This window comes from Durio zibethinus, chromosome 4 (assembly GCF_047325235.1).
Source record: "Durio zibethinus cultivar Kanyao isolate XHJ-2024 chromosome 4, ASM4732523v1, whole genome shotgun sequence".
In the NCBI taxonomy this organism is placed as follows: domain Eukaryota; kingdom Viridiplantae; phylum Streptophyta; class Magnoliopsida; order Malvales; family Malvaceae; genus Durio; species Durio zibethinus.
The window spans coordinates 17,790,232-17,805,357 of NC_143165.1; the positions used below are offsets into that span (position 1 = coordinate 17,790,232).

Consider the following 15,126-nt stretch of genomic DNA (forward strand, 5'->3'; position numbering starts at 1 on the left):
GCACAAAATAAAATATGTGATATAAGTAAATCATCGTATCATGAGAATGAGAAACAAAATGATAATGTTATATCTTTAATTTTTTTGGCGTATTTTTATTTTAAATTTAGAGATTTTGAAATATTAGTGATTATAAGTTTTAATAATTTTCTTTAGTGGATTCTTTTAATTTGTTCTCATAAATGTAGATATTTTGTTGAATCACCTAAATTATGTGACTCACATATTAATTTTTAAAGTTACTTTTAATATATATTTTATTTTTATAATTAATAAAGAAGAATGATTCATTTACACTAGTACTACGAGAGTTATTCATTATAAATATATGATTATATTAATATTAGTATATATTAAGATATAAAATCTAAAAATAAAAATTTAAATAAAAAGTTCCACTCTCACAACAATTCATAGATAAAAAATAAAAAATTAGTAACTAAATTAATTATCTTAAATAAATGAAATAATGATCTTTGTATTAACTTTGATTATTAACTAACAACTTTTATAGAAAATTACCTTGTTAATAATTAAAGGACATGATGTTATAATATGCTTCAATAGGATGTGCCGAATTGTATCGGACCATCGGTCTACACTCAACACCTTTCAAACATCCAATACCGATTACAATAATAAAAAATTATAACTGACTATTTTTTATTCTGCCAATGAAATTTTGTTTCAATGGTTTGAAGAAGGTTTTGAAGTTTTAAATTTTAATAGACTTAGCCAATTTAGAATATGATATGTTGGTATTATATAAATATGATATGGAAAAGGAATATAAAAATAACAAGATTTAAAATTTTAATAATAATTATGCATGGTTTAATAAAACAAAAAATGTATTTAAAATTTTTTTATCAATATGAATTATGACATATAAGAATTGTATAAAATATGACATAAATACATAAATTTTAATATTTTATATGATATAAATGTATAACTCGTCATATCTAAATCTTAAGTTCAAGTTATATCAGGAGAGGATTTCGTCTAATTACGTGTTGATTGATTGTTGATTTTACTTATTTTTTGGTTTTATACAAGCATAAGGATTAAAAATTGAATTAAAATTAAATAATTATTTAAGTTTTTATCGTTTTAGTGTAATAAATTAAATTTTTGAACATCTATTTTTATCAATTGAATTTTTATCATTCTTATCATAGTTTGGTTCTTTAGTTTAGTTTACAAAATGTGATTCTTAAGATTTTTTTAACATTCCCAATAGAGTCAAAAAAAATGAAAAACTCTTTTTTCCCCAAATTTTTTTAGATTTCAAAGGGAAAGTAAAAAATTTTACCCTATTTGCCTCACTTAATTGCATTTTTTACTACATAAATAATGTTATTTACCTTAAAAATATAGTAATTTTATATATTGCTCTTTATTTAATTTTTAGAATTTGATAAAGATAACATCTTTAATATAAAACACAATTTTTATTAAAATTATGAAAAAAATTATCTTTTAGAATTCAACATAGAAAATATGATTCTTGTTGAAAATATAAAAAAATTATTTTACAAAATTTAACAAAAACGACATTTTAAAGATAAAAAACACAATCTTTTGTTAAAAATATGGAAAAAAAACTATTTTTTAAAATTCAACAAAGATGCTATTTTTAAGATTAAAAATGTGGTCCTTATTGAAAATTTGGAAAAATTACTTTTCAAAATTGTTAAATTTCAACGAAAATGACATTTTTAAAATTAAAAACGTGGTCCTCATTCAAAATTTGGAAAAATTATTTTTCAAAATTCTTAAATTTCAATGAAAATGATATTTTTAAAATTAAAAATGCAATCTTTGTTGAAAATATGAAAAAAAATTGTATTATGATAAAAATTTATTATTACATGATATGTGCAATAAAACATAAAATGCTTTTACTTAAACAATTTACATATTACATATATTATATGTGTAAGAAAGGGTACAAGACATTGCTAGAAACCACAGGCAACATATGGAGGTCCCACCCAATGAGAGGTCTAAACGAAAAACGCTTGAGGTGGTGTCGACTGGCGGGGAAAGAGAGATTTCAAATAGGACAACGGTGGAGGACGAAGGCTGGAGTGGGGAAAGTTGGTTTTGGATGACCACATTCAAATATCGAAATACTTGAAGGATAGACCAAAAGAAAACACCAATGGCGTATCTCAAGATGATATGATCTCGGATAAGGAGGAGAAAAATCAGGAGACAATGAAGGTGGATATTTGCATAGACTCTACTAAGGACTTTTTGCACGTGCATGAACATAGGATGCGAGGATCATTGCCTCTAATGGTGCATGTGAGTCAATATAGCACAAATCCATGCGAAGTGGGGTTTACAACACAAAATGCTAAGGTGAAAAAGTTAAATGAAAGTCAGAGCCAAGAGGGCATCCTGGTGGGGCCATGATCGGGAGAGCAACTTGGAAGAAAAAAGCGAGAACCCAAACGAATAAGCGGAGAGACTACATGTATGTCGGGGGAAAAGGAAACACGAATATCTAAACAATGAGATGGGAGTTGAAGACATAAACAAAAGAGGGGGAAAATAAGGAAGGGAACAATTTAAAACGACGGAGACTAGTGAACAGTCTCGTTGATAGAAATAAGGTGCCTTGCATGGAAATATCGTGGGCTTGGGAACACACGTATTTAAAGTAATTCGGCATCTGTTGAAAAAAGAAGAGCCTCATATAGTCTTTGTATATGAAACGAAGCTACATGCAAAAAAGATTGTCAAAATAAAAAAAAGGTATGGGATGAATTCGTGCTTCAGAGTTAGCGTCAAAGGATCTAATGGGGGTTGGCTATGCTCTAGCAGGATGATGTGGATCTCAAACTTCTTAGCTTCTCAAAGAATCACGTTGACGGAGAAGTAGAAGGCATAGGGACGGAGGGGTGGCATTTCATTAGATTTTATGGGGAGCTGGATGTCTACAGGAAAAGGCATACATGGGAACTATTATGGAAACTAGCTTCAAAGTTGACCAAACCATGGCTCTACATAGGGGACTTTAATGAAATAATGTGGTCTTTTGAAAACTTGACGAAATGCTTAAGGCAAGAGAGTCAAATAGAGGCTTTTCGAGAAGCTTTAAATGACTAAGATCTTGAAGATTTAGGCTTTAAGGGGACCTAGTACACATGGGAACGAGGAAATGACCCAAGCACTAATGTAAGAGAAAGACTAGACAGAGGAGTGGCTAGCCAAAATTGGTATAAAAAGTTTTTGCTGTTTAGTGTCCGTCACTTAGTCGCTTCCATATCGGACCATAGCCTTATAATGGTGAACACTGAAAGAAAAAAAGGTGTCAAGAATAAAAGACGAAAAGAGAAATGCTTTTTCTTTGAGTTGATGTGGGCGAAATAAGAAGGGTAAGAAAGGGACATTAGTAATGCATGGAAGGCACAGATCATGACAGAATAATGTAGAAGCTGTCATATACAGGATAAAAACTTTTAGACTGGCATAAAGAGAAGTTTCAGACCATCCATAATAAGGTTGACTTCCTAAACAATGAACTCCATCATGCCCAATAACTCGCACCTAATGAAGCAAATTTACAAAGGAGGAAATAGTTACGGGAAGAGCTAAATTTAGCCTTAGACCTAGTGGAGACATTCTGGGCACAAGGAGCTAGGGTGGAGTGGCTCAAGGAAGGAGTTCATAATACCACCTTTTTTCATGCAAAAGCTTCTCAAAGGAGGAGGGTCAACACCATAAAAAGCTTGGAAAATAGCAGTGGACAATGGCACGAAGACAAATCTATGGTTAGAGATATTGCCACTAGTTACGATGCCCATCTATTTCAATCTCAGGGACGTGAAGACATAGAAGATATTCTTGATGTAGTTGATAGCCGAGTAACAGATGTGATGAATGCCAACTTTTTGAGGGGGTTCATAGTAGAAGAAATCCATGTAGACTTAAAACAAATACGCTCAACTAAAGCCTCAAGACTAGATGATATGCCTGCCTTTTTTTATAAAAAATATTGGCACATTGTCAGTAATGATGTTTTTAATTACTATTTGTTTTTCTTGAACGGGGACGGGAGTTTGCATGATATTAACAACACAAATATTGTCCTAATCCCTAAATAAACCTATCAGCCTTTGTAATGTGTTATATAAGATTATGGCCAAAGTTTTAGCAAATAAACTATAACTAGCACTTCCAATTTTGCATTAGTGAATCTTAGAGCGCTTTTATTCTAGGTAGACTAATCACATACAACATCCTTTTAGCTTACAAAAATTTTCATACCTTAAAAAAATAAAAAAAGTAAGGAAGACTAGTTTTTTTGTTCTTAAGCTTGATATGAGCAATGCCTATGATAGGTTGGAGTGGAGGTTTTTGCAATACATAATGGGTAGATTAGGTTTTCACCATAGATGGATTACCCTAATCATGAAATGTCTTACCCCTATTTCATACTCTATTCTTGTGAATAGATGTATCATTGAAAATTTTGCCCAGGTAGAAGGTTGAGACAGGGTGACCTTTTATCTGTTGAAAAATCCTATAAAATGTTAAATCTTTTTATTGATAGACCATGGAAGTAATTATTGGCATACAAAACAAAATTATCTAAATGATAATATGAAATAATTATTGGTCTACTTGAACAAATAGCCCATTAATGGTACAAAAAATCTTACAAAAATTCATCATGCATACTAAAAAACATACATTCACAACAAAATATTATTGGTTTTAGTGATTGAAGAATACTTCAGATCTTAGGCTTTTTAGTGTAATTCGAGATATTGCAGGAGATTTTTTTTGAGGCATTTCTACATATGAAGCTTGTTCTACTTTAATAATAGGTGGAATGGAAAATAATAAAAGTTAGTATCATGAACATGAATAAAAAAAAATCATATTCATTACATAATATACACCCACCCTAAATTCAAATTAAAAAATTCACTGATAAATTTTGAAAAAAAAGAAAAAAAATATAAGTTTAATTTATTTAAATTAAGTTTGTTCAATCATTCATAATGAAAATTTTAAGAAAAATAAAAAATAAACCCAACAACTATTATATAGTAACTCATCAAAATAATGCAATTTAATTTTTTCTACCATTTAACCTTCATAATATTTTTTATTCCAAGTACATCAACTCATAATACTATTTAATGCCACAATATTTCAATAATTATTATTAATAATTTTTTAAAAAAAACAAATATAAATCTTATTTCATATCAAACCTAAATATAACATCAAATCAACATAATTTTTTTTTAATTTTATAATAATTATTATTAAAATTTATAAAATATTAAATATAAAACATCCATAAAAACATATATAAATCTTAATACGCATCAAACTCAAATTAATCAACAAATCAACATAAATCTTATACATCTAAAAGTTAATAAATCTATAAAAACAACCCAACAAATCTCAACAATACTAAAAAAAAATAAAATTGAACAATACTAAAAAAAAACCAACAAAATTTAATAATACTCAACAAAAAAATCTAACAAAATTAAACTACAAGTTTAACCAAATAAAAACTCAACAAATATATAAAAAAAAAACCCTACAAATCTCAATAAATCTACAATAAAAAATTTAACAATAAACTCAATAAAAATACTGAACCAAAAACTTGAAAAAGTAAGAATAAAGTACAAAAATTACCGATCGATGGAGGAGGGAGAAACTGTCCTGTTGACTACTTCTCATGTTGGGGAGAAAGGGAGACACGATAAGGAGAGAGGGAGGGGAAGAGTGGGAGAGGGATTAGGGATTTAAGGGGGTTTGGAGATTTTTTGTTTTCTCGAATCTAGGAAGGAAGTTTGAAATTTATTCAGTTTTGCTAACAGATTATCGATGGAAATTCCATCGATAATCTATAAAATATTTTTTTAATTTTTTTATGGATAAAAATTTTTTATTGATAAAATAATTACCAACGAATTTCCGACAAAAAATTTTGTCTGTATTTTCGTGATAAATGATGTTAATTTTTTACTTATGGATTATCAATGAAATTAAATTCGTTGGTAACTGCTGTTAATAATCTGTGATATTTTGTTAGTAATAATAATTTTTTTCAATTACATTTTGTTAATATTTTATTAATAATTCATCGTTAATTACCGATGAAAAAAATTTCATCAATAAAATTTAATCGGTGATACTTGTTATTTTAATAGTGTTTGGCAGAAAAAAAAATGAATGAATTTGTATCTTTTTCTTTTTTGGAAGTTCAATCATTTTAAATATAAAAAGGAAACATTCATTCAATTTTAATTAATAATTTTATTTATAATAGTCTTTTTCACTTTATTTTTCATCTTTCTTATCACACACAATAAAAAATAATTTTTTTTTATTTTCCTTCGTTCTTACCAAAGATAGTGTAATTATTGAAGACAACATGATGAACCTTATCCATTTTAACCTCAGCAACAAGTGACTTCAAATTAATCGTCATTGAAGAAATATATTTTTGATTATATATTAAGAAATATATTTTTGATTCATATATAAACATAACCTCAGCATTACTTGTTAATCTACCAAACGAATGATGACTTTCTGAAAAGATCTGTTACTTCTACTTGATAATGACGTGAGTTTATTTAATACTTCAATTTTTAGGTGCATGAATCAATGATATCGCTTTATCTTTTTTTTTTTTTAAGTAATTATATTATTATTTACATAAAAATATTTTATTAAGAATTTCAATCCTTTCATTAATTTTTGTTATGTTTATATTTTAAATGTCAACTAAAGATAACATTAATAATTAAATAAAAATAAAGTAAATTAATTTTTTTTCCTAAAAGAATGCCAACAAGGCTACTAAAATTATTCTAAAGTATTTATTTTACATTAGGTAAAAAAAATTTATAGCTAATTTATATATTATAATGCTAACATTATTTTTGTAAAAATAACTATTTTTATGAGACATTAACATAAAAACTTTCTTATTTTTTCAACATGTCACTATTTTTTATTTAATTTAATTTATTTTTTTGAATTTTATATTTTTAACAAATGCCATATTTTCATCTTAATGATTACATCCATATTTTAATGATCACATGGTGAGATTACACAAAAAAAAAAAAAAAAAGTCATGAGAGGGGTAACATTGCACCAAAATAGTGCGATTAATCTTATTTTTTCTAATACGAACAGGGTATCATTTGGCGATGAATCTAATATCTTCTCCAAGAGATTTTAAGGGCGTAATCTCCCACATTGACGTGATGAATTTAGAATTTAATTACTTTCACAGTGTTACTAACAATGATTAAACTTGAATTGACAAACATAGTATAATTTTTTATATACAAAAAAAATCATAATTTAAGAATAAAAAAATTACGAGAATTAGATTTAAATTTTAAATCTGTTAGACACTACTTCTTAAAAATATGTGTATGGGCCAATTAAAATAAATTCAACATTCAAATAATTTTTTTCTTAACTAATTGAGCTAAGCCAGATTAATTTTATCATTACATTTTGCAAAATTTAAAAAGTTCTATGGATACGTAACTGAATTAATAAATTGGTAAGGTAAAGTTGGATCTTCTGTAAATCTTAAGTTTGCTTTTATCAACTTCTGATTTTGTTCCATTCAAGAAAGTCATGTCATTAATTTCACTTATTAATAAGATTATAGAATACCCTCAAATGTAAGCAATATATATATTGAAAATGAGGATACTTTTGTAGTTTTGCAATGAAATTAAAAGTGTGACTCACTTTGGAGAATAAAGCAGTACAAAGATAGAGCGATAAATATGGGGAAAAAGAAGAGGTACAATGTGTTAAATGACAAAACGTGAAACACAAGGGTACAAGAATAGTAATTTACAATGATAAAATCTAATAAAGAAATTAAAAAGAAGTAATACCTCAAGAAAACAAATAGTTTTTATTGGCTAAATGATTAAGAATGCACAACTTATGTAAGGTTGGTGATTAAAACGTTATTTTTAAAATTGAGTAATCAAATAAAAAATATTGAATTTTTTAAATAATTTTTTATTTAATAATTATTTTTGAAAAATTATTAAAAAAAAAAGAGTAAGATGAAATGTTGATGTTGTTATCAATTTTCAAATTTGAAATTCGAATTTTGACGACAAAAAATTTATCATTTATATATATAACAATCACTTTTAAATATCAAGATACAATTTTTTATATAATTTATTATTTGTTTAACTAACCGATAATGCAATGAAAAAGATCATTTACTATAATCATTTATTATTTGGTTAATCAAATAAGGGTCGTGCATTAATCATTATTAATAAGAGATCGTTAGTAAAATTCAAACTCAACAAAAAAAACCTACTATTTAAAAAAAAAAATTACTAATGAATCAATACCTTGTCTGTAATTCTTAATATTTTTAGATAAAACAAATTATTTATCCTAAGATCAAACGTTTATCAAATTTTTTTGAAGATTAATCCAAGATATTTTTTTAACTACAATTAGGACATAATCTTTTCAATTTATCTAAATAAGGAAAATGGATGATAAAAGTTATTGATCAGATCAGTGGATGCAAATTAATTTTTGATGTGGCAACCATTAGTCCATCTCTTTATATATCACTAATTAAGTATTGCTATCATAAATTTATAAAATCAAAAAGATCATCCTAGTTTAAAATAAAAATAAAACAAGCTGAAACGTGAAAATGAAAATTTGGGTAAATTTTAAATCTTATAAGTGACATTTTAATCATTTAGCACCAAATATACCATCTTTTAAGCAAAGATTTTTGTAGGTCCCACGACATCTATTTTATATTTTTTAATAATTAAGATGAATAAAAATTAAATTTTAATCATTGAATTAACAGTTTCCTATGAGGCCTATCGGCAAAATAGTCAAAAGAAAAACTAGGCAGACGGTTGGACTGGCCCTTTACTTTCGCTCCTCCTATCATTCACAAAATTCAGTTCCTCAGAATAATAATGAAATCAAAGCAAAGTATCGAAGCGTCTTTTTCTTTCACTGCCCTTCGCACCAAACTACCAACCAAAAACTTCATCTACTTAACGCTTATCCAGCCTATCAAATCTTAACCGTCCCCCGCCCATTTCCTTTCTTTTCTTTTCAAACCCTCTCTCTCTCTATCTTGTTCGGTGCTTGTCTTTCTTGTCTTCCACAAACTGAATAATCATTACAGGTAGAAAAGATTCTTGGGTTTCTGGTTCCCATTTACTACTAGTTTATGTTCGTCAGGAAAATTCTGAAATTTCCGGGGAAAATATTTCTAATATGTACCACATTACGACTAGGTATTTATTATATTAAATGTTAAGTTTGCTTTTACTTTTGCTTTAATTTTAACTTTTTTGTCTTCCTTGTCTTGTTTATGACACATCTTCTTTCTTGCTTTGAAGTTGGAGGATGAAGATTCTGTTGCTTTGTTTCTTTCCCGTCTAATATTATTAATATGCCATGCCTGCTCTGATCTCGTCGATTTCATTATATCTGAATTGCAGACTCCTTTTTTCCAGGGAACTCTTTGTTGTTGGTGTTTGAACTGCTTCTGCTTTTCTTTTTCACCCATGGCTTGGACAAAATTGGGATCGCTTTTCTCTTTTCTCAATTTCCAGCGTATCTTGCAGGTTAGTTTCTTACTATTCTTACCACTGCTTGGAAATGCTTTTTCTTTTCTTAATTATTTATAACTGCCGACACCAGTATTTGTCTGGATCTTTCAGTTCTTTGTTTTTTGCTTTTTTTGTTTTTTGTTTTTTTTATTGGACTTTTTTGGTTGATTAATTAAAGAGCATGTAAACTTGAGTAAGTATGCGGTACAATCAAGGCAAATCCTACTTGGTAACAGGTTTTCTTTTTTTTTTTTTTTTTGGGGGGGGGGGGGGTGAAGAGGATTAATTCAAACTCAAATCCTTTCTTCACAAACCATGAAACTAATGCTATGCAGTTTCCCTGTACTGTATTGGTGTAGATGCTGGACCGTCCATAAATCTTAAATCCTATGGCGGGTCATGTCTATGTTTTTAGGTATGTTAGGATGAGAAGTGAGATTGATTTAAGGAGATTGTTTTTGATTAAACGTAACGGTGTCAATAATTTTGGATATGCTAATTGCTTGCTCCACTTAAAGTACTTTATTGCTATAATTAGTGGCTTAATCAGAAAATAATTTCAATGGAGTTATATTTAAATATTAAATCATTTTATATAATAAACATATAAATATTTTTTACATTGTATTTTTAAAAAATCTTTTGCATTAAATTCAATTCTTTTAAATATTAAAATATGTATACTTAATAAAAAATATTACAATGTGATATTATCCCATGTAATCATGTTTATGATATAATCATTCTTAAATTTATAAATTAATTGCATATTATATTATTATTGTTTTTGTTATTTATCTAAGTAAGTTTTTTTTTTATATTTAAATTACATCATCCAAGAAGTTTTTTTATATAAAAAATAAATATTTTATAGTTAAAATTTTAATTATAATAAAATAAAAGTTGATAGTTTTAATTTAGTGCAATAAAATATGGATGATTTATTTCCATTTTAATAAAGTTCAAAAGAGTGTTTGAGTATTATTGATGTATGATTAATAAATAATTATATTTATAATCGAATGTAAAAACTTTTATCTTATTTGAAACTTAGATATTAATTTTGTCCTTGTAAAAATGAATTAAAATTTTATTTATTTAATCCATCGCTTTGAATTTGAGTGGGGCCACTAAGAAAAATTACATAATATTTATCTTCTGTACATATATAATTACAGTTTCTTAAATTTTGAGTGGATGAATTGACTTCAAAAAAAATATGTGGCTACACCAGTGGCTATAATTAAAGTAAAATTTTTATTTTTAATTTTACACTAAAACAGTGTTGGGATATGGTGGTCAGTTAATCCTTTTTGTCTCGATCTCTAACTGGAGGGGTAATAAAAATTTTTTTACAGCCAACTACATTGATTAACACTGTTAGTCCAAAAAATGAAGTGGCAAAAACATTTAATAAAATTATTTTTTATTCTTGAAGAAATGAAACATTTTAGAGGGGTAAAGTGACTATGGAATTGAAACTTTAAATGCTCAATTACAAATTTTTGTTTTATAAGTACTAATTTGACAGAAGTGATATAGTTCAAAGAGACAAATGTGTATTTAATCCAAAACAGAAACAATTTGATTGATATAGGAATTCTGTACAATGTTTCTCTTCCCAAATCTATTTTCAAGCCTTCCTGTCATAAGTTCCCACAAAAGTTTTTTGTAGAATTATTTGGCATGATTTGCTTCATTTTATACTTTACTTATCATGAGTTCCTTTATTTGTTTTGCTCGTTTACTTTTCTTGTTTTGTATACATTCCATGTTCATAACTAATCAGATGGATCTTGGCTAATTACCTGTGTGAATAAGTATATTCCAAATGAATACTCTTGATTTTAAGCAATATAACATAAAACAGACTTAGATAGAATTCATGAAGCATTAAACCAAAAAATGTTTTAATTATAAAAAGTAAAAATTAAAAAAAAATTAAAGCATTGGTCCTAAGAGTACATCCCAAATGCGAATCGTCTCTCCCCGATCCCCATTTGTGTAGTACATTTTTTGCTTATAAAAAGATTAAAGTTAAAAAAATTAGTAGTAGATCATACTATAAGGTTTTTTTTATCTTTAATTTCAATTTTTATTTAATAATCTTTAATTTAAAACTTCAAGAATTTCTACCAAATTATTCTTACTATAGAGCATGCATGCTCATATATTTTGATGTTAGAAACATATATTAATACATTAAGATGAAACTTGTCAAATCTTAGAGTTTGAATCTTGTTGTGCATCTTCAGCAGCGGCGACAACAGCAGCAGCAACAGCCGCAGTCAGGGAGAACTACGGAGGTTGATCTTGGTAAACACCTTATCAAAACACATGGAGCCAAAGTCGCAAGGGATCACTTGCATGATTGGCTGATACTGATGCTTCTTGTAGTAATAGAGGTTGTTTTATTTATCATCCATCCATTTCGCCGCTTTGTTGGAAAGGATATGATGACTGATCTCAAGTATCCCATGAAAGCCAACACAGTGCCAGTGTGGGCGGTTCCCGTAAGTTACTAGTATCTTTCTTGTCCATTGATAAATTTTCATTATGACCTGCTCAGGAGTGACGACTCCATTGTTGTTCCCTTGAAAGAATTAACTTTTGTCCCAAGGATGAAGAGCAAACACAAGCCAGATCAGTCATATTATTATTTCTGTCTCTACAAATCATTTTGCTGTTGTGCTTTGTATAAAATATTAACAGGATTCAATTCTCTTTCTTTGATCAGATGTACTCCGTTTTGTTACCAATCTGTGTATTCCTCTTCGTCTATCATCGGAGGAAAGATGTCTATGATCTGCACCACAGCGTTTTAGGTAATGGCATTTGCAGTCAGAATAGTTCAATAAATATATCCTAGCCAATGGAAACAAGTGAATATTTATTTACACTATATTTGGTAAGAACGAAAGGAAAATGAAATGAATAAAAAAAGGTAAGGAATAGGAGGAAGGAAAGTTATTTTTGTTTCATTGTGTTTGAATGACGTAAAAAAGATTAAAAAAAAAGTGATTAATAAGGATAAAGTTGTAAATAAAAATGTTAATTTAAGTTAAATAGATATTTTCTCTCACATTTGGAAGAATTGAATTTGAAGAGAAGGAAAATAAAAAAATCCACTCATTTTCTTTCGCTTCCCGTATTTCTTTGCTACTAAAGGAAGGAAAGAGTGAAAAGATAAATTTTCCTTTCACACCCTTTACCTCCTCTTTCCCTTCTTTCAGACACAATGTTAATGACTTCTCTTCGTGTTCAAGGGCAGGCCTCTTGTTTGCTGTGCTGCTTACTGCTGTTATCACGGATGCAATTAAAGATGCCGTTGGTCGGCCACGACCAGATTTTTTCTGGCGTTGCTTTCCTGACGGAAAGGATGTAAGTCCTGGTCTTCCTATCTCCTCAACTGCAAATCATTTACTATATGTCCAGTTTCGATTGTTTTCGGTCCTAAATGAAAATGAAACATCGGGAAAAGGTTCAATTAACGTACTCAAAAGTTTCTAAAAGGTACTTCATTACTGAATAATTAGTAATCCTTGTCCTCTTTTTTTTTTTTTTGCTCCCTCAGGTTTATGATCGATGGGGCAACGTTGTTTGCCATGGCAACAGAGCTGACATAAAGGAAGGACATAAGAGCTTCCCAAGCGGTCATGCATCTTGTAAGTAATGCTTTCTGCTCTCTTTGTTTGTGCTATATATTGGCTTTAGAAAAGTATGATATGTTTGCTGCTCAGATTTTTATGGAGACATTTGACTGTAGTTAAATGGAAAAAGATGAAAGATTACATATTGGCAAATTACTATCTAAAAATTTGGAAGTGCCAAATATCGATTTGTTTGATGAAGTTTGTGTTTTGTCTGCAGGGTCTTTTGCAGGGTTAGGGTATCTCTCACTGTACTTATCTGGAAAAGTCAAAGTATTTGATCGCAAAGGACATGTAGCCAAACTCTGCTTCGTTATTCTTCCTCTGCTTACCGCATCTCTTGTTGCTATTTCTCGAGTTGATGATTATTGGCACCACTGGAACGATGTGTTTGCTGGTGGTTTTCTAGGTATGTTTTTGTATGTTACATATAACTTGTGAAACTAGTAAATTTGAATTGTTTAATTTGTTTCAGGCCTTGTTGTGGCAGCATTTTGCTACCGGCAGTTCTTCCCAAACCCATACGATGATGATGGTAAAGTCTTCATTCTCATTAATCTTTCAAGGCAATGTCTGTTTTGCCAATTATTTCAAAATCTTTTCTGAATCCATATTTATTTCAAGTGTTCTTTCTTCCTTCTCTTCACAGGATGGGGCCCTTATGCTTATTTTGATGCATTGCTGGAGGAGTCAAACACCAATAGAGATGCTGCTCCTCAAACTACAAATGCACTCACTGTGCAGACCATGGCGGTTCATGTTGTAAATCAAACACTTCGATCAAACGGTGATAACTTTTCGTCACCACCTTTAGATTCCGATCCAAGCTCAAGATTAGATGATATAGAATTGGGAAGGAGGTGAAGCTGCATGAATATATCCTTTCTTAATATGCATGTATATACAAATAAGTACGTGACAACATTATCTGTCAACCATATATTTCCGTTTAGAAAATTAAATAGGTTAATGTTTGATTTTCGTAGTTCCAGGAATACTTGATTGATGTTTTCTGGATTTCTAATTGTGCCTACTTAGTGTTAGATGTCAACTGAAGATTATATTTGTGATGCTTCCTCGGTTTATAGTTCCCAATCAAAGCTCACAAAGATTGTATGAAAATGGAATGATGGTTAAACTGATCTTGTACATTTATTTTGTGCACTTGTGTGTGCATGGAATGTTTCAATATAGCTAGAATTGGTTTAATTTTACATTTAATTTGGCCCCTATATATGCTGGTTTATTCAAAAGTTTGTTTGATTTATTTCATTATTTTTTTTATAGGTGATTGATCATAATTATATTTTTAGTTCCCGTACATATAATTTGAAAAGGAATAGTCTATGTATTTAGTGACAGAGGGTCAAAGATAAGACTCCAGTGTGACGTGGTGTCATCTTGTTGTAAAGTGGTACTCACTGTAGTAATTGTGGCTAGTATTTGGTTTTGGTAGGGGGAAATGGAATTTCGCAACCCAAAGGGAGAGGAAATTACAAAACGCCTTGCCTTACAAACAAATCAACAAGAACAGAATGGGCAGAGTTGGCCCAATTTCGAGGCGTCTAGCTAGCTGTTTATGACCTAACTTGATTACGCTAATTATCAATGACCGGATCACACATGTGGATAGAACACCACATCACAATTTTGTGGCACTCTCTTACGGCACTTTTCTTCGAATCTAGCTTTTTTTTTTTTTAATTGCTATATTAATACAAAATTAGGATTAAATCAAGTAATTGAACTATCAATTCTGCTTAGCTTACCTAAGGTCATCTCAAGCTTTCGAAGAGTTCAATAATAAAACAAGAAGATGATATGTGGGAAGAGAA

At 28.9% G+C, this 15,126-nt stretch overlaps 1 protein-coding gene across 5 annotated transcripts; it reads left to right on the plus strand.

Annotated features, from left to right (window-relative positions):
- Window positions 1-8,940: 8,940 nt before the first annotated feature.
- On the plus strand, window positions 8,941-14,512 carry LOC111287363 (lipid phosphate phosphatase 2-like). Of its 5 annotated transcripts, none has more exons than XM_022877880.2 (9): window positions 8,941-9,323; window positions 9,531-9,656; window positions 11,900-12,154; window positions 12,379-12,466; window positions 12,913-13,022; window positions 13,216-13,306; window positions 13,512-13,700; window positions 13,767-13,826; window positions 13,941-14,512. In XM_022877880.2, the coding sequence occupies exons 2-9, from the start codon at window positions 9,597-9,599 to the stop codon at window positions 14,153-14,155; spliced, it is 1,068 nt and encodes a 355-aa protein (XP_022733615.1). In that variant the 5' UTR covers window positions 8,941-9,323; window positions 9,531-9,596; the 3' UTR covers window positions 14,156-14,512. The 5 variants fall into 5 exon arrangements, with proteins under 5 accessions (XP_022733615.1, XP_089615934.1, XP_022733613.1 ...); XM_089759808.1 differs by having other exon boundaries at window positions 9,546-9,656; XM_022877878.2 differs by having other exon boundaries at window positions 8,988-9,323; window positions 9,546-9,656; window positions 11,897-12,154.
- The last annotated feature ends 614 nt before the right edge of the window (window positions 14,513-15,126 follow it).

What these genes read in the sequence shown, in the direction of transcription:
- LOC111287363 (XM_022877878.2), top strand. Translation starts at nt 9,597, where the DNA reads ATGGCTTGGACAAAATTGGGATCGCTTTTCTCTTTTCTCAATTTCCAG. An exon ending in TCTGCACCACAGCGTTTTAG is followed by an intron (nt 12,467 to 12,912) that starts GTAATGGCATTT and finishes GTTCAAGGGCAG; the next exon opens with GCCTCTTGTTTGCTGTGCTG. An exon ending in AAACCCATACGATGATGATG is followed by an intron (nt 13,827 to 13,940) that starts GTAAAGTCTTCA and finishes TTCTCTTCACAG; the next exon opens with GATGGGGCCCTTATGCTTAT.